This window comes from Megalops cyprinoides, chromosome 10 (assembly GCF_013368585.1).
Source record: "Megalops cyprinoides isolate fMegCyp1 chromosome 10, fMegCyp1.pri, whole genome shotgun sequence".
Lineage (NCBI taxonomy): Eukaryota > Metazoa > Chordata > Actinopteri > Elopiformes > Megalopidae > Megalops > Megalops cyprinoides.
This window is the reverse complement of record NC_050592.1, coordinates 17132021-17152019: the sequence shown is the minus strand read 5'-3', so window position 1 is coordinate 17152019 and position 19999 is coordinate 17132021. Positions and strand designations below refer to the sequence as shown.

At 39.2% G+C, this 19999-nt stretch overlaps 1 protein-coding gene across 4 annotated transcripts in view; it reads right to left on the bottom strand.

Moving 5' to 3' along the window:
* ahr1a (aryl hydrocarbon receptor 1a) overlaps positions 1-15514 on the bottom strand; it is a 30044-nt gene extending 14530 nt beyond the window's left edge. For 2 of the 4 annotated variants that reach the window (XM_036538098.1, XM_036538101.1), the window contains exons 1-2: positions 14904-15431; positions 12337-12521 (exon numbers count right to left, since the gene is read on the bottom strand). In XM_036538098.1, coding sequence (XP_036393991.1) covers positions 12337-12521; positions 14904-14959 — 241 coding nt within the window. In that variant the 5' untranslated portion in view covers positions 14960-15431. The other 2 variants (XM_036538099.1, XM_036538100.1) reach the window with 2 other exon arrangements.
* Between the last annotated feature and the right edge of the window lie 4485 nt (positions 15515-19999).

Genomic DNA, 19999 nt, shown 5'->3' with positions numbered 1-19999 from the left:
CACTAAATAACTAAATTGACATGTTGAGCTTGTCTAGATGCGCAAAATCTGATCATGCTGAAACCGAGGGTATTAAATTGCCATTCAAATTCAGAAGCTGACAATGGGGCCTAGTATTTCTACTCGGAAACTGATCAAATGTGTGCTCTGTGACCAGATAAAAATCAATTGCTTCCCGTCAGTGCATAACTGGGGGCATGCTGCCCGCTGACTCACTTACTGATATATCTAAAGGTCTCTGTTTGTGCATTTGGCTGGCCGGAGTTCAACAGACTTGTACAGACCACGTGTCTGGGAAAGCATGCTTTCTATAGTTTCCGGATAAAACGGTTAATTACAAAGTTCATTGTAAACACACCGGGTTGCCTTGCCCTGCACCATACGTGCTCACTGGGTGCATTCAGCACAAACACAGGAGCTCAAATTGGAGCTGACAGTGTTTGCCAAAGCAGCACTCCAGTCAGTCAGCTAGATTTAATAAGCCAGATAGACACAGCGTGAGCCCTTCAGAGAGTTGCCAGAGTCCACTGCAACAACCTGCAGCCCATGTTCAGGGATGTGGTTTGTGCAGACAGTTTATTTACTTTCAGACACCAAAAAAAAACAAAAAAAAAAACAACATATGATCGATATGCATCATAACTTAACCAATGGGGCAGAACTGTGTCATAATTGTTGATTAACTGGGCCTAATGGTTGGTTGGATGGTCAGGTGGGGCAAACCTGGTGCAGCCCTGAGCACTTCCTCTGAACTGCTTGGCCAAGCATACATCTAGAAATATGGACATTTACTAAATACATACTATGTAATTACTCTGGATATGCGCTTCTGACAAGAAAACAAAAAAAAAAAGAATAGCATTTGTTGGGTGCATAACAGTGACTGGATATTCTATGAAACATATGCCAAGTATGGTTTTATGTAGACCAAGCTCATCATCCCACAGAGCATCCAGGACATGATGATTTTATTTAAATACACATATTTAGTATATGCTGCTTTAAAGCTGTGATTAAGGTTGCAAAGACTGCCCAGAGAATGTATCACAGAGGTGCTCTGCCTGCAACAAGACAGATGGCCAAATCTTCCTGCTCATTTAGTCACAATCTGTATTTGAAAGCTGGCTCTGCCCTGACTAACCCCAACTATCCATAAAGTCTAAAAATCCCCAGTAAAGACTACATGAGAAAGCATACTTCACCCCCAAGAAGACTGCAGAAGAACTGACATGGAGGAGGGTGGCACATGTAAAGAATATGTAAGAATGATAAAAGAGAGAGGAAGAGACTTGAATGCATGCCATTGCCCTTCAATCATGCTATATTTGAACAGAGGAAAGAATGTAAAAGAGCAATGGTAACTTTGGATATTTTGTATAGTCTTCAGAGCAAAGTTCCTCTGCAGAAAAGTAGTTATTTTTGGATGCTCTAAGAGCTGGACTCAGTCTTGGACATGTACTGTTCTATGCAGAAAATAGTTCCAAAAAGTAGAATTTTAGCAAGCAAATACAATATGGGGTGGCCTACCTTTAGACTTCTTGCTGCATAATAGAGATGGAGTGAATACCAGACCTTTCAAAACCCGGCCTGAGCATGGCAACATGACAGTAAGGCAAAACTCAAAACCAGGGCCAGCAATTTAATGCTTACAGGCAACAAAAAATAATCAATACTGAAGATTACATTTTAATAGGAACATTTTATTGTTGACACTCTTTTATAACATAAATGCCCTCAAGATTTTTTGTCAGCAAAAAGCAAAAACTGTGTTAAACAAACAAAAGCATTTGTGTTACCTCTTTACACTTAATTAAAGTTTCTGGTAGCTAATATCATTTCTGTAGCACTGACAACTTAATACATTCCATAGTCACATAAAGATGTTCGTTATTTTTCAATGATGAGACTGCACTCAGGTTTGAGAACATAAGCCAAGACCAAGCCCCAGCCTGAGACCATGAGAGTTAAGACCGAAACCCAAATAGGGCTTAACTGGTCAAGAGGTCAAAAGGTCTTCCCCCTGTACAACCCTCAACCACCAGAGCAAGTCAGGTGATGTCAGCTCAAATACTAAACCTATGACCTCCATAACAGAAAGGCTCCTGTTTAAATAACTTCCCCTTCATCTATTTGTTTCCAGATAAGAACAATGTGGGCGTATGGTGTGCTTTTTATGTTTCTGTGTGCATGCCGAGTTTCTTTGTGAAGCCTTCAAAAAATTCATTTTCGTCAACAGTCTGATGCAGCCCCAGCCCCCATCTGAGAGTAAACAAGGAAAGAATATAACCAGCTCAAGACAAGTATAACTCAATTCCCTGTATAAACAAGACTTAAAGTAGATAAGCTTATGTACAAGGGCATTATGAACCCTTTCAGAGCTCAATGCTGGACAATGTCACATATGGCCCCACTATTTCTGTGTAGTTTTGAGGGACAGAAGTCCAGATGTAGCAGTGTCACAACAGTTCCTGAGTAGATTTCACGAAATTAAGGGGTGTAGCAGTGTTCATGTAAAGTAAACATAGTAACTAAACTAATCATATGATCGCATGATTAAGGATGAGATGTTAAGCCCTTTTCTGTTTGTATATATATATCATCCATTATTATCAATAAAAACATTAATATTCTTACTAAATGTAAACAGTTAATGTCATGAGTATAGATGTTTCCATGAACTGTTGTATCACATGGCATTGTGAATTAAACCTTCAGTTACATAGTGTATACATTTTGGCATTCTTCATTAAAATAAGTTAATACTAGCTTAATAATAATAATCCTACAGGCTTAACTGAGGCAGTTGTGGTGTGAGTTTCAAAGCTGAACTATCCAGTTGTGCAACATAAACTTTGCAATCGATATACTTTTTCCCCTGAAGTCAAATAACCTCTGAATGTTGATATTTGCAGAACCCATATCAGCTGAATCCACCATAAGCCAAAGGTCAATATAAATGTAAAGTGACTGCAGGGTCATTCTGTGTTTACATGAAAAAATGCAATGAAAAAATGGTGAAAATTAGCCATAAACAAACAAGACTAGCTAACAATGTTGGAGACTGACCTCAACTGCAAGGTTGTGTGTCGCTATTTTTGTTCAGGAACAGAAGCACATCCACATTCTTCGGTTTTAGATAAGACATTCACTTGCTGACAAACTGCCCTGCCTTACAAAACACCATTTCCCTCTGGACTGATATTGCCGGTATGCTTAGAAAATCTGTGCCAAGTGAGAGAGCTTGAGAAATGTCTCTGCATGTTGTGGAATAAACGCTGATTTCACGTCTAATATCATGAGCTTGAGGTTTCGGCAGGTGCCCACCAAAAATACAGGAACTCAAATGGCCCCAGTTTTTGTATTTCCCCACTTGGCCCCAGTGTACCATTCCGCTGAAACAGTCACCACCATCCATTAGCAGAATGAGCCCATGCTCTCTTGAATACTGCCAATGATATGCCCATTCTGATCCAGCTTTTGAGTCAAGGTAGTGAAACACTGAATCAGTTATTTATTTGATGTTCATCCAAGCCTTCTTCAGCTATATGAGCTCAAACAGCTTTAAGAAATTTTTAAAAATGCAATTTTTAATCTATTTTAATATTACCTACTCATCTTCTCCATTTCTGAACACTGACAATTCAGTCATTAGCAAAGTATTTAAGCAGTAGCTGATGGTCAAATCAAAACTATATTATATTTAAGATATTTGAGCACTCATGCACAGGCCTTTAGAAAAAAATGTCTTTGAATGCATTTTTCCCATCATCTTCATCACATGTGTCCAAACCTTTGACTAATACTGTATGTTTTTTTTCTTTTTTCTTTTTTTTTTTTTTGGGGGGGGGGGGGGGGGGGGGGGGGTGAAGGGCTACAGCACACCTTCCCAAAGATATTTATTTATTCATTCATTATTATTTTTTTCATTTTCAAAAATACATTTTTTGAACAGGTAAAATCCCAGTATCCTAAGGAAAGAAATCAAACCTGATCACCACAAATAGTGGGAAAAAAAGCAGGTGTTTTTTCCCTCCTGCTGCCTCTCGCCTCTCACTTTCCTGTTCTAACATAGGAGGCAATAATCCAGACTTCACTCAGCCTCTCTGATGACAGCATGATTTTAAAGCCCTGAATAAACAGTCTTTATAGCTTAGGCAATTTGTGCAAGCAAAACATTAAGATAATATCTCAAGCAGTCTTAGCGCTGTTCACATGCACTACAATCCTCTCAACTGTGGCCCTACAGATTTCCCCCCACTGCTGGTTCACATCAACTCTTGGCAAAGACCCCAATGTTCAGCTAAACAGGTCAAAGATTCTGGTTTGAGCCAACAACTATCAAACTGTTTCATAACCCTTCTCCACAGAGTCAAGAGTTCAACAAGTCTGTTCTAGATTACTCACGCAAACCCCCCAGTCCAGCCCCCCCTGGGAGTCTGTCTAATCACCAGTGGTTCGAGTGCACACAAAACAAGGCAACAATCAGACCTCAACCAAAAAATAACAAAAACTCCAACAATGAGGTCTCTAAGGGAAACTGTGTACAAAGCAAAATGTATGGAATTTTTATTCGGGGAGGGTTAAGAAGACTTTTTCAGTCTGACAAACTGCATGTGCTTCAAAGGAATCAATAAGAAGACTTTCATGTTCTCTGAATCCATCCTTGGTGTATAGGTAATGCTGAACAAAAGCAGACATAATTCTGAATCAGATTTTGAAAATTATTTAGACCTATAACTCAATCCTGATGGAGAAAAGAAAATCAAATTGGCACCGTTTTGGGTCTACGTTTGCTCTTTTTCAATGGCCCTGTGTTACATCTGACCTCTGAGGTATTTGCCTTTTATTAGAGATGACGCAAAATTAAGATCCTCCACACTTAGCCACAGCTCACCCTTAGATTTCAGCCTAGTTTTTTAAATTCCCCCTCCTGAATGCATTGCTGTCATCTTAAACATAATTTCTATAAATAAGACTGCTTATTCCTACCTGAAACAAAGGCCATTATTTTCTTAATGATGGTAGGTTAACAGATAAAAAGGGGAAAAATAACTGCATATTGTGTGTGTCTGCAAACCAGTCTATACAAGAAAATGTTTTGATTTGCTGACTTCTTCATAAATATCTTTCACTTCCTCACACCACAGCAATATGGGACGTGAGTAAACCTTCAACACACTTTGATAAAGGCAATGACCATTACAATGTCTGGTAACAGAACACCGGAGAACAACCTTCAGCTGGCAAGTAATCCAAGTTATAAAGCTATAATTGTACAAATCAGAACCAGAAAACACTTGAGATCCATGTGCAAACAGTACAGCAACTCATGCACCACGTCATTTTTGGGGGGAAAAAGTGGTCATTCAAACTTTACGTCCCATACAAATCTCAGATTTTCAGATCTCAGGGACACTGTAAGCATACAGCCACATGCAGCCATCACAGACACCGGCTTTTCTGACTGCAAAGGAACAGATCTCTTCTTTCCCTCACAGCCGAAAGTGCCAAGGTGTTGTGTGACTGGAACGACACAGTCTCTTCCCTGCACAATCAGGGAGAAAATACCATAGAGCAAGGGAAACCACTTCCATATCAAGAAGGTTCATGTTCAACCTCCTGTGGGACAGGCCCCAGCAACCTTGGCAAGACCTCCTTTCCCAGAGAATGCCCCACCCTTTTACCATGATAGTGTCTACAGTTATAATCGCTCTGGAGCACTCTGGTCCCAGAGGAACCCCCTCCTAGAGGCCAGGTGTCAAAAGCCACCGAGGTATCATTTCACAGTAATGGTGTGTCAAGGTTAGAATTTCTGTTTGTCCATGTGAAGGCAGTTTCTCTGGGCTTTATATCATCACTTCATAAGTGAGTGTGTGGCAGACCCAGCCGGCAACGCTACATTGGTAGCCGCTGCCACAAGGCCCAACAGCCTCTGGCAGCATGCCATCATCACCTGAGTTTACGAGATGGGAGAAGGTCTCAGGTGAAATCATTTTTCTTTCCTGTGACAAGCAGAGGTATAATGTTCTTGAGTTTAGTACAAGGCCTAAAAAGGGCTTCAGGGGGACAGACAGCTCTCCTCGGCATTCTGGTTTGGCCCAGCTACGACAAGTCAATCATCAACTTAATTTGTTACTTGACTTCCCTGACCGTGGAGTGGCTATAGAGGCAATTTTCACGCTTGATGTAAATACGAGGAGCAAAGGCCAACTTGAGGGGGAGGATTGCATAATCATAAGTTCTGTCTTTGTCTTTTCAACTGTGAGCCTTACCATCTGAAGCATGGGGGCCTTGGACCTGAACAAAATCACTCAGATCTTTGGCCACCTGACTGTAGCATGGCATAAAGCTTGGAGGCTGGCAGGGTGAAGGCTGACTGCACCTCTTGGGACTCCACAGGCCCATTTAACTACACAGAAATGGCCTCCATGCTGACTGGGATCTCTCTTGAAAAATGCAAGCCTTCCACAGGGTAGCCTTTGCTGGGTGCCTCTACTCTTTACTAGGGTCAACCATATGGCTAACTTGGTAGCTTAGTTGAAAAGATACTCAGCTACTTTCTGAAATCCACTGAAGAGGTTTCATTCATTTTGTACCAATCACAGATGAATATTTGACTCACCATAACTATATCACATATTATGTTCTTGTTCCTATAATTTTTACAGTGTACTTATCAACAATTATCTCCCACAAAAGAGTACTGTTGGTGACCCCAACCATTTAATGCTAAAAGGAGAACATATTAAGGCTGTGGGGTAGCCATATTTCATCTCTGAATGAATGCGACCGCAACACCTGCCATTGGTAACGGTGTCTTCCATCATTCTTCTCTCCATTTCTCAGCTCTGTCTGACCCCTGTATGTCTTCCATTTGAGTGTTGCACTTGCACTTCAATTTCATGTATTTTTGCAAATTTCCCACCAATATGCAGTTAGACAAATGTTTTTGCAGGCAGCAAAATGTGAGACTATGTAGACTATTTGTGATTTTAGCAACTGTGTTATGTCATCCTCTGTGATGTTCTTTACACCTCATTCATTAGCTGCCCATATGCAAACATGTAACTTAATACATGTCACACCACCTGTTATCATGACAGAAAAAGCAGCCTTACAATTACAACATCAAGCTGAGGAATATTTTCTATACTTTTGTAATTTTATCAATTATCATAAGAAGCTCTTGGTCAACAAATATCCGGACTATTCACAGAGGAGGAGACTGTTCCAGCCTCTTTTCACCAGACTTGAGTATCCATGGCTCCCAAGAATTTAGAAATTCAGATGGAGCTGTCAAAGCATATTAAATCGCTGAAACTCCAATGCCTGCTGCGCCAACAAGCGAATGGGCCATTATCACCACTCACCACACTGTCTGGGATGTAAGATACAAACACAGCGTTCATAAAGCTGAATACTTCCTGCAGCATGCCTGGCTCCTGCCACATTTAGAACATCAGAGCTCCACACTAATGCAATTCCATATACTTATGCGGATTCTTAAAGCAGTCAGAAATGGTGCTTAGGGTACAGTGAGAAAAGGCTCACACATTTTAATCCTAGGTGGGGATTCTCCTTTTAATGATCGATTTATTTGACTACAATCACATATTATCATGATAAATCACTACTGAATAGGTTTATCTCATGAGCCTAAATCTAGGGCCCCTTAAGGAAGATAGAGTATTAGCTAAACTATAGCATACTACTGAGTGGAATACTGGTAAAATTAGTGGTCATACTGAGTCTGATCTAACATTGCTCATTTAGATCCTGGTGAACAGGAATGATCAGAATTGCATGGGGCTGTCCAAAACAGAATATCAAAGTGCAAATCTCATTGAAAAACAAATCTTCCTTACTGAAAACAAACTTCATTACCATATCTCAGCAGTGTAGCTCAACAGTGTCCAATCAAGAAAGTCCTATCCAAGTTTACGTATCTCTTCTCTCCATCACTTTAAGAGACCATGTAAGCAAATTGCAAATATTTGCTGGGTTGTACTAATTGCATTATGTTTTTGGCATTTAGCAGATGCTCTTATCAAGAGTGGCTTACATAGGTTACAGTTTTTTTAACATGTTACCCAAAATACAGCTGGATACTTCCTGAGGCAATTCTGGGTTAAGTACTTTGCACAAGGATACAACAGCAGTGCCCCAGCAGGGAATCAAACTGGCAGCCTTCACACTGCAAATGTTACACTGCCACCCCTGCTTATACTTATGCTTTTATAGGTTTTTGAAATTCCTAGAACTCATATATTTACAGATTTTACATTTTTCTTTCAATTTACTATTGCATCAAGATACCTGCAAAAGAGCATCCTGAAGAGCTGCTTTCCTCAATTATTATGCTTACCCCAAGGGTCATGAGACACAGAGGAACTAAATAAAACAATGCTGAAAAGTCCGACATTTTTGCTGAGTCACTGTGTTAAATAACCACTGACAGTGAAACAGAAATGACATGATCACGAAAGAGTTCAAATAAACTTGAATGGGGCAAAAGGTTAATAATGCCAGCAGACCTTTTAAAACAAGTTTAGAGTAAATACACATTACCCTGCAATTGTGTGGTTATTATAAACAGGTAATATTCAGACAATGCACACTCGTTTATGTCTAAATATCTTTCATTAATTATTTTTTGACCATCTTGCAGGTTCAGGCCATTACTGATATATCTTCAATAGTCTAATGTGCTGGCAACTGGAAGTTATTCTGCATAAGTTTGCTTAGTACAAATCAAATGGTTTTCATTAACACAGGAGAATACCACTATAAAGCCACTGCACAATTAAATCAATTCTGCAAATAATTAACCAATTGAGTATGTGACTAATGGCTGACTGAAATAATATTAATAATGGCAGGTATAGATAGGATATGAAAATGTTTAGAAGAGGATTCATGTCACATGGTATTCACATATCAAAAAACTATTCATATCATGATTAATCAATACATTGAAAAGTGTATGGATGCATTCTTTGTCAGAACTTTACATGTCCTTCGTATATATGATCTAAAGGATCAGAATGCTTTGATATCCATTTACATGGGGTAACACACACAGGTGTGCGTTCCAAATATACTGTACTTGTTTCTAAATATCTATTACCCAGAATGCCTCAAGGAGTTTAGACCATAGCAAGACTTATAGGATGCTCTCTGCCAGATGGTCATCCTAGGTCATCTGTCAGCAATGTTTTCAAATTTGGCCTATTTTTCACTTATGGATGAACACAGCCTCAGACTGTGAGAGTGCATTCCATATTCACTTGCTCCAATAATGTGGAATTCCAAATTCGGTCCACTCAATAAAAGTCACTCACTGCAACCATTTAAGTACAGGAGCCACTTTCTGGTGCATTTTGGGACTAAACCACAACCTCTCAGGGCCGAGGGAGGATGTGGTCGTGGGTGTGTTGCTTCCTTGGTCACAGACCTTTCAATCGCACATGCTCGCTACGCACCACTGATAAAGAAAGCTCCTGCAGCTGACAGGCTTGCCGCTCATGAGTGACTACCTCGACAGAACAGAGTGCAAAATTACTTAGGACCGACACATTCCCACTGAAATTCAACACCTTGCGAGATGCTGCCATTCAAGAATGGCCGATATGCTATAATGACGGTTTAATGTTCAACATTACGAAAGCGTATTGTTCAGCTAGGAGAAATAAAAAAAAAAAGCACTGTGTGTTGTATCAGGGTTTCGCTCTTGAGGTTTTTAAAAACAAAGACACAAAGCATTTATTTTCTTTGAAAAATATCTATTGTTGCAGAGCTGCTCAGGCTTCCTCTGACAAGGAGATCATATGATTATACATTTATACTCTACTTTCCGCAGGATCTTACACACCCTGATGGCATCCTGTTATTCGCCGGTTTCCCCTTGTCTTGGTAGCTGCAGAGTCAATGGGCCAGCCCCTCTCCGGCCAATCCCCCACCAGCCCCCGCCCCTGCAGATACCCCCCCCAATCACCACCAGGCAAGTAGCAGGACGGAACACCTTTCCATTTTTATTCAGAAGCAACAGCATAGCCACACAGGAAAAAAAAAAAATCAATAAAGATAAAGTGCATTGCAAAAGCAAATAAGCTCAAATCTAAACTGTGCTCTGAATGATGTAATACACATTGTTAACAGAAACCCCCTCTCTCTTTGTGGGAAGAGGACAGGTGACACAAATGTAACATTGCACAGGCAGGGAAATATTTCTGATTGTCATGCAAGAGGGAAAAAAGTCATGTTCTTGTTTGCCTGGATAATGATTAACTGCTTGGGTCTGTATCAGTTCCAGTAAATACATTCAAGGCGTCAGAGAATAGTCTGCTCTGTTTACTCTACTCTAGCACTTCTCAAGTGGCTAATGTCTGCTATTGTCTGCAGAAAGCAGTTTCCAGAAACAGAAAGACACTTAAAGTGTTACAAATCACATAAAGAAAAAGGCACTGTTCACCCTACCTTTCCTAAATCACTATGAACTTATTACAGGTTACTTGTTACCACTGTAATGTGGATTGTGCAAATTAAGGTAACTGCATTGGCAAGAACACAAAAAGAGTAAGTGTCCTGTCTCATCCTCCCACCTCTTCCACGAAGTTCATGTTTACCTCTCAAAGGGCACCTAAGGCTGTGTTCTGATATTATCTGCAGATCTGCTCAAGGACTCGGCCTTCTGTTTATTAATATATCAAATGTGTAAATATGAGGAAAGACAGCATAGTGAATGAGTGTGGAGATCTGAATCTAAATTAATAGGAAAAGAGAATAGATGTGCTCTGGTGGTTTAGCCCACAAGGCTACAGACATGTAACATGGACATGATCCTTGTTTTAAGGCACAGTATTACGCCAGATGCCTGTCAGTCAATACTCCGAAGCTTGTTATCACTCCCTTTTAACTACACAGGGCAAAGTCAACATATCTCTGCTATTATGCACGTACAGTACCTGTTATGCATAAATTAGGTAATGCATTTTCACAGTCTAACCCAGGTCTTCTCAAATTTGTTCCTGGGGCCTCCCTACATATGTTGGTTTTTTTCCACTTAAACTGCAATTTTCTTTGTTACATGTGATGTTGTTTAATCTGAACTAGACAATAATGAAGATGTGTCCTCTAGGACAACATTATGTCAGACACAGACATGTATGTTACAAAGAATGGATATCTTGGTTTAAGGGACCCAAGAGAAAATAAAATGCTTAATCTTTAAGGTTTTATCCTATCAATTAAATTTCTCAAGGACTCACCAACCAATCAGATGAGTTCTCAAACAATTATACAAAACCTTTAGAGAGATGCTAACTTTGTTGGATTGATCAATTAATTGAATGACAGGGGAAATGATGCTGAGATCCTACATGCAATAAGTGTGGCAACCTGGTTACTGGAACAGAACACATGCCTCTAGAAAACCAAAAGCTCTGAGACAACACACCAATCCTGCATTCTATAAATATCAGTTTAAGGATAAATTTGTGGAAGCATTCAAATGAGCAGTTCCAATAAAACTATTTGATAAACATACAGAGACCTGCTGAGGACCGGTAAATTCAGGAATGACCTACGTTTTTGAAGCCCTAGCCTAGCCTAATACTTAATAATCTAATTACATGAAATAAAACAAAGACCAGTTAGCTACTTAGCAATCTAAGACCTTTCAACCCTGTATAAACTTTCCAACTGAAATCAGAATCAAGTGGCATAGTACCAGAGTAAACATATTTGGCAGTGGCAGTATTGAGTAGTGGATAAGGAAAAGGACTATTCAGAATGTTCCAAGGGTCAAATTTCAACACAACTGATGCAATCAATAGCTTCCCAGATCAATTTATTTTAAAAAGAGTTATTCAGAATGTGCAGATATGCCAATTTTTTTTATGATGGCCAGTAATAAAAAAAACAACCGTTTAGAAACCTTATAACCATTATCCCCCACCACCTTGAAACCAATGACACCCTTCTCTTCACTCACTGCTTGAGAAGAGAACATGCCTCAAAAAGAGGGCAAGGTGTGAAAATCTCTCCCAGCCTGTAACCTAAAACATGCATTTTACATAACTTAAGACAGCTTGTGTGAGCCCAAGTAAAGCGAAAAGATTCTGATCTCCTGCAGGAGATAACCTAGGTAGCCCTGTTGTACCCCATTCCCCATTTCAGACACATGTTTAGAGTGAGTCAACAGTTATTGGTCAAATACAACTGCAACTTTTCTTGGACATAGAAACAGGACAGCTGGGTTAATTCTCCATGATGCCTTAGCCAAACTGGCCCTCACTGGGTAAAATGGAAGCGATTATCCATGCTAACAGGTCTTACCATTGAAGAAGCTCTTGGCTCGCAGGTAACTAACGCTCAGCCTGAGGACAGTCAGTTTGTCAAGTTTGGAGATCACATCCTGTGGGAAAGGAAGTAGGTTGGCCAGACGCTCCAGCTCCCCATTCAGACGGTCCCTGTGCCTCTTAGAGGGGTTGGATTTCGCTCCTTCAGGAGGGGGCTTTACACTGTAAAAGAAAGGCAGGGCCAAGTGTTAGGTTTCCATACTGCATAGTTTGTTATATAATCATGTTCATTTCCCATAATTGTGCATGGTATTTTTTGAACACAGGTACTACTGTTGCTGCTACTTTCTTCCTCAGTCAGACACTGTTAACCTGAACAGCTGGGTCCTGACAAAACATAGACACTAAAAGCATGATATAAAAAGGTCAACATTACCTCTACCTCTTAAACATGCTAGCTTTCTGGGTATTGTCCAAACAAATGATAAACTTTTGCTATGTGAAGGGGGTATTAATAGCAACAGAAATGCCTTAAATTCAATTATCCCCTTCTTTCAATTTCCCTAATTTACAGCAACTTTCCACGTCAGTGATACGCAATCGAGTAACCTCCACAAGCTAATGTTTTCTTTGTAATACACAGACATACAAATGGAGTTGCTGTGAAAGGACAGATGTGCTTCACAGTTTGCATCCTGTGTGAGCGTTTTTCAATTACAAACCAAAAACTGTTTCTGTAGTTCTTCTAAGACAGCAGACAGCATGTGCTATACTGAAATTCTATGCACACTTAGAATTTTACACTTAAAATTGCAAGTTTAAAATTCTGCTTTTGAATGATTCATTTACAATGACTTTTGGTACTGAGCTAGAAAAAGCTGGCTATCTTGATGCACACTGTGAAGTGTTTCTGTAGGTAGTCATCTCCTGTTTTAGTTGATTCAATGTTCATATTTCAACCTTCAGACAGACTTCATGTTTCCAATCATCTATAAAAAAATGAGAAGCCATCACCAGCATTCGTGTGTAAATCATGTGTAAAATGTCATTATGAGGCAGAAACACTACCTGTTAGCTATACTTGCAAATACATTACTGCTAAAAACGACCACAAATATGCTTATTTAGCATACAATTAGCTAGCCAGTCATGCTAAGATTTTTAAAGTAGCAAGATAAATCCAATTTTACACAATCAATTTCAGCAAAATACTATTACTGCAATGCTTGCAGGCATCCAATAACATAAATAATGCCACAAAATTGCTAGTTGGTAGCTGTCTACATACAACAGGCAAATACTATCATATTGCCTTTAGTGGACATCAACAGTGTCCTGCATTTTATACACATCTATCTGTACAGCTTCAATATAATAATTTTTTTACAATTTTATCTTTCAAGAGACTAAATTCGTCTTTAAAAGCTATTTGTGACTGGTTTCCCATTTATTATTAGCCTATATTTATTTGGCAGAAGCGCTCATCTAGAGGAAAAAAAAACCACAACCGTCGTCACTTCATCGTTATTTTTCACTGTATAATGTCCATTTTAATTAATTTGTATCGGTGTCCATCATGTGTTAAATACTCTGCTTCCCTATATGTATGTCTGTTCCAATCAATGGTTTCGGATTTGTCGTTATGGCCAAATGTACATGCATTTCTCCTAACCAGACTTTTTACAACACTTTTAGTTTGCATGTTTTTGAAGCAACTGTTTGCAGTATCCAAAGAAAATGATGAAATACAAAGTGAGAAGAAAACACTTGAATTACTAGGTGCGATAAGGATTAGTTTGTGCATTACCCTTAAGAACGACAAAAGTTGCTTCAGCCACTTGTATTAAAACAGAATATGAAACCGAAACCAAAGTGGCCTCTCAGATGACTTGACGCGTATTGCTCGGACATGTCCCCAGAAGAAGCGACTTAAATAATTCCTGCTACAAGATTCACAACATCAGTTTTAATGTCCTGTCATAAGGAATGAGTCTACAGACAAATTCCCATCCCTGATCTATAATTAACTTGTTCTTGAATTGACATGGAATTCGATGTATTCATGTAATCAATAAAAATGTAAGCGAACTTAATTGTTTTAACGCAACGTTTTTTAATATTCAACCTTCTGGGGATTATTCTGACAGCCCCGTTGTTCCTTACAAAGACGACTTAACTAACAGTGCACATACTTCTGCATGCAAAACTGTGGACGGTTCAGAATGGATTAAACGCATAGATGCAGCTGGGCACAACTACCGCTTTGAAACACCCTTACTAATTTGCGATGAGAATGTGTGGGAAATTAATTAGCCAATGTAGAAACGACGTCGTCTCTTAGAGCTACATGAATTCATTTCACTGAACAGCAAATTCTGCAGAGCGTATCCTTGCGTTAGTCTGAAAGTATCTACTGCACTAAAATGCACTTTTAGCGTTAAAAGAAAACATTCAGAGAAATGGAAAAGGACTTTAAAGATACACGTGTAACTTTTTGCATTCGGGTAATATTCTGATGAAACAACCGTTCCGCGCCTGTTGTGCTTCAAGGATGAAGCTGCATTCACTGGACGAGTCATTGACCTGTTATTGCGTACGACTTACCTTTTCTGAATTGGCTTTCTCCTCTTACGACTTGCATACATGGGGGTGGTGTTCATTTTCCCAATGACAAGATGAAAATTCCCCGCTGAAGATGTTTCGCCTTAAACTGAAACTGTTCTAAATTAAAAAGCAAAACGTGGGTAAAATTCCTTCCCCGTTAGTAAACAAGGGAAACAAAACAACAATTAATCCGAAATGTGGTGTTGTTGCCGGTTCAAAACTGTCAGTCAATTTCGAAAAGCGTCAGGAAGACAGGTGATATATATACGTAACGTTAGCTGCTAGCAAGATTGCCTCGTATTATAGTCAAGTAACTATAGTAAATAACTTGCACCGTAGCAAGTTAGACTCTAGCAACTGATAATATATATCAAGGTAGTGAGCTAGCAACGCCTTTACCATGAGCTGTCACCCAAAAAAGAATCTCCAAAGCCACATATTTGCTAACACGGTAGAAATGAGGTTTACAATGATCCCTTGTACATGACTTCTCCCGTAAACAGTACGCAGAGTCTTGCAGCCACACAGGGCAACTACCGCTTGCAGTCTTCGCTCATCTCGCTCCAACCAGGTTCCCCCTCAACAGTTCAATCGGCACTGTTAGTTTGCCATCTAAACAGTCCCGGATACTCACGCCGAACCGCGCGTTATTTCCACCCTGACGTTTACGCAACACTTTGACGTAGAGGACATGCTTTCATCTGGTAGCTCAATGCGACCATTTTTGTTGGGTCACACGTTGGGTTGAGAGCGGGATGGTAGGATAAAGGTGTGAATGATATTTATTGGGTGACCGTTCAGCGACGACCTTGTTAACAAGTATGATGACCCTCTCCAAATCAGGGTGTTCAGATTATTCCTGTAATCACTACCCCCCTGGGATTTTATTTAAATATGATATGGTATATGGATCGGTAATAAACAGTTGACAGTACAATATATGAATAAGGTTTTACAGTATTGTATATTGATAAACTAAAGTAAAATATGACTTTACTTTGACACTTTGACAATGACACAGGTACATCCTTGCTTCTACCCTCAGTCAGGGTGATCAGATCTGCCCTATACTGTAAAATTGGTTTTCAGTTAGTTGTCCTCTGGTAGTAATGGTTTTGGTATTTATTTGACATGAATCATAGTTGCATGTTTGTACAGTTCCTTATACAACTAGAGTGTTTTTATTTATTAATTTACTGTCTTTTCATTAGGTAGAACAGCTGCCATGATCTTCTAATAATGCACAAAGTGGACATGTCATCCTTTTTTAATGCGACAGTTTTAATTTACAAGTTTACCCATTGTGGATTCTGAGGGGCTCAGACAGTAAAAGCCCTAGGCTTTTAAAGTAAATTGGCTTTGTACTGCAAGAGAGAGAGGTGGGTAGTTTGGCCAGGGCTCGTTCACCACTCCTCGGCACCCTGGCGCTCACTTGAGTGCCAATGAGTTACTTAGCAGTAGGCAGATACACTTATCCCGTGATGGCTTTTGCCCCTCATGCACTGTGGGAGCTCTAGCGCAGTAAACAGTTGCAGAAGCTGTGCATGTGTATCTAAGAATTGTGTGTATCTTTCCACGCACAGCTGAGTGGGCTCAGTGGTTGTCCCTGTGGTGGTGATCTTAAAGTATAATGTGCAACAGCAGAAGCTGGATGAAAAAGGGAAAATGAAGTCTATCCCTTTATTAGAGAGCATGTGAGGATCCAGACATGCCACATTTCATTCTTTGTTTGTGTTTTTATGTTGTTAGTTTTTGAAGTTAATGGGCAAGACACACATTTTAACAAATGTGCTACAGTGTCAGAGACATGCTCCCACGGAAGCAACAATATACAGTTGTTAAACGTACCAGAATCATGCTGGCAAGGGCTGCAGTAAAAAAAATTGAAAAGCAAAATATATTAACAGAAAATGCAATTATTTAAATCACTACAAGGGAATGAAGTTCATTTAAAAGCTGATCTAGTCATCACAACCTTTGATATGATCCACAAGCAAGGGATTATGGGAGAGAGAAGACAAAAACAGAACTGTGGCACAACAGGGTAAGTTAGCGATATTCTGAAATGAAGTACTTTTGGAAGTAAACAAATTACACAAGGGTGTGGCATTTGAACCCTCCTGCCCTGGAAGCTTGACAACCGTCTTCTGCAGTTCTAACAACATTTTTAAGAACTGATTAGAAATAAATTCCAAACTGAGCTGTCATAGCTCAGCTGAATCACAATAAGGTCATCTTAACATCATTACACAAAGAATAAATTTACTACGATCCTGTGATATCTGCATGATGTACTGATTCCTTTTAAAGTGTAGCTACACACGTTACTTAAAGGACACTTAGGGTGTGAATAATTTGAAATATTTTCATGCTTTCATTGGTGCTTTTTTCTACAGATGGTGAGGAGCACAACCTGCTCAGCAATGAACCAGTGCAAATAATAGTAGGAAGGAAATGTGGTACTTGAGAAAACTGCAGATTGAAACATTGTTTGCACCTTGAGGACAGGAGCTGTAAATGCATGAAGGAAAGATAAGAAATGTAAGACCTTACAACGGATTTGTTATTGGAATGTTCATTTCACTTACTGACAAAAACTCATTGAACACAAATGATGAAACCCATTAACAAGTTTAAAAATGAGAACGACTAAACATTATAAGGATAGAGCCACCTAATCTGAAAATGAATTAAGGAATGAACTTTGATGCTGTTACTCTAGTTCATTTAAACCAAGTAGTGTACGCATTTCTGATCTGTGAATCTTACCCAGAAGCTTTAACAGTGAGCAAGTGTACTGCCAGAAGAAAGAACAGTGACTCAGAGAACATAGCTGAGGCATTACAGTATTCAAGGAATTTTGTGTTGATTCATCTCGTATAAGAAAAACATTTAACTGTTTAACTGTTAATCTACCATATTACTCACAATGTTGGTGCAATTCATAACATTTGAACAGGATGGATTAATTGTTATTTTTAGTTTAAAATTATGTTATTAAAATGTAAATGTGTGGTCAATATCTATTCCAATCCATGAATTCGAAAGGCCCTGGTGTGCCTGTGCATGAGTCAGTGTTGGCAGTCTGCTGGGACACCATTTATGATTGCACAGGTAACAGGATTAGGGCCTTCTGCAGGAGCCATGTGCTCTTGTAAAATTAAACATTAATGACTTACAGTCACTTTTACGGCTGTGACCCTGCAGGCTAAATTTCTTTTTGCTTTCAAAAGCAGATGTGTATGGTGAATGTCCTTCTGTGTATCTAAGTCAAATATATAAAAAGGGGGACAGGGCGACCTGTCACATTTTTATAATGAGAGTTCTTTTATGAAAATATTTTTTTCCATATGCCTCAGTTAACAATGAAACAGCCCATGGTAATCATCATCCATAAATCTATATCCATATATTTAAATATACAGTACCAAACGTTTGGACATACCTCATTAAGATAATGGGAAACGTGCATTCAAACACATTTTGAACTATGGGCTTATGCTTAAATGGCTGAAATTTGTTTCTTAGACAAATACAAATGGTGAAGTTGATACCTGTGTATGAATTTCTTTCCAAAAAATTTTATTTAAAAAAATGTTTTTGGCTACTTTGAAGAATTTACTATATATTATTATATATATATATTTACTATTGTTTTGAGAGGCTTAATATCACTGCATAATTCAATTGGTGTTTCATAATTTTGATGGCTATTAAGCCAAAATGTGGAAAATAGTACAAATAAAGAGAAACCCTTCTATGAGTAGGTGTGTCCAAACCTTTGACTGGTACTCTATATATATATATATATATATATATATATATATATATATATATATATATATGTGTTATCAATGTCCAACATTTAGCAATATCCATAGATCATGGTTTTGCACGAAATCACATACTGAAATCCATGTGAACACACAGATCATCTGTCAGCTGGACACACTGTGACAGAAGTTTCACAGGTGTGCCTTGATCAGCTGTCATACAGTACATTCCATCGGCAGCTTTCGGCCTGTCATCGCTTTAACCGCAGTGCAGAATGAAGCAGCAGGGCAGGTGACTGATTATCGCACAGCCATGGCCTACAGATTGGGTTTCACCCGATCTCTCTGCGCCTCCTTCTCATGGTTTACCGTAATTGGCACTCAGGTTCCTGCCCCTGTTCCTGCAGACCGAGGGGGGTCTGCTAGAGACGAACCACATTAGGCCCTGTCTGTGGGAACCCATCCACAGAAACTTTGTGTGGTGCAGTGCATGCTTCATTGTGGCGGCGCATGATGCTGTTTTTAATCAGCTGTAGCCCTCGTAAGTATTCCCCCATACTGGATCTGTTCCATGTTGTTCCCAGTCTGGGTCTGGAGAGCTAATCTCTAAAACACATCTTAAATCAGGCTTTTAGCCTATTGGGGAAATTTTGTTTAAGCTGACAGCTGATGGATTGAATGTATTTGACAGCAGGAGCATAAACATCAAAATATCAGGATTGTTGGGGTTTATCTACTTGTGAGTTTGCACTGGTTTGCAAACACAGCAGTTTGACACAGGGCTTGCTTTAAGTTGCTGCACCACCCTTGTCACACATTTCCATTTGATCTCTGCAGCGAGAACTTCAGAGAAAGATCTACTTTGACCATTAAAATACATAGAAATATACACTACAGCATGAGTTGTGATTTCAGTTTGATATGCTGCAGCAGACATATTTCCAGTATAAGTATCCTGTAAAATGTCAAATTGGGGGTGTGCTTTCAAAGTGTTTCTGATTGGATAAACTCAGTGGTTTTAGGTGGTTCTAGTCTGGTGAACTCTAAATCCCCTTACGTTTACAATAGGATTTGAAGGACTAGGAGGAAGTGGGTCAATCCATAGAAAAAGGGGAACACAGGACAATATATAGATTACTGTGTGGATTCAATATTGTCTTGCATGTGCAAACATTAGATTTCTAATGCTGTTAGTGTTAAGCTAACTCTAGTAGAATTCTGTATTTGTGTCAACGTTTTTCTTCAGATAAAATTGTACTGTACATGGTCTCTGTCAGTAACTGTAGCAAAATAAATCAATATTTCTAACGGTCTGATCTTTCA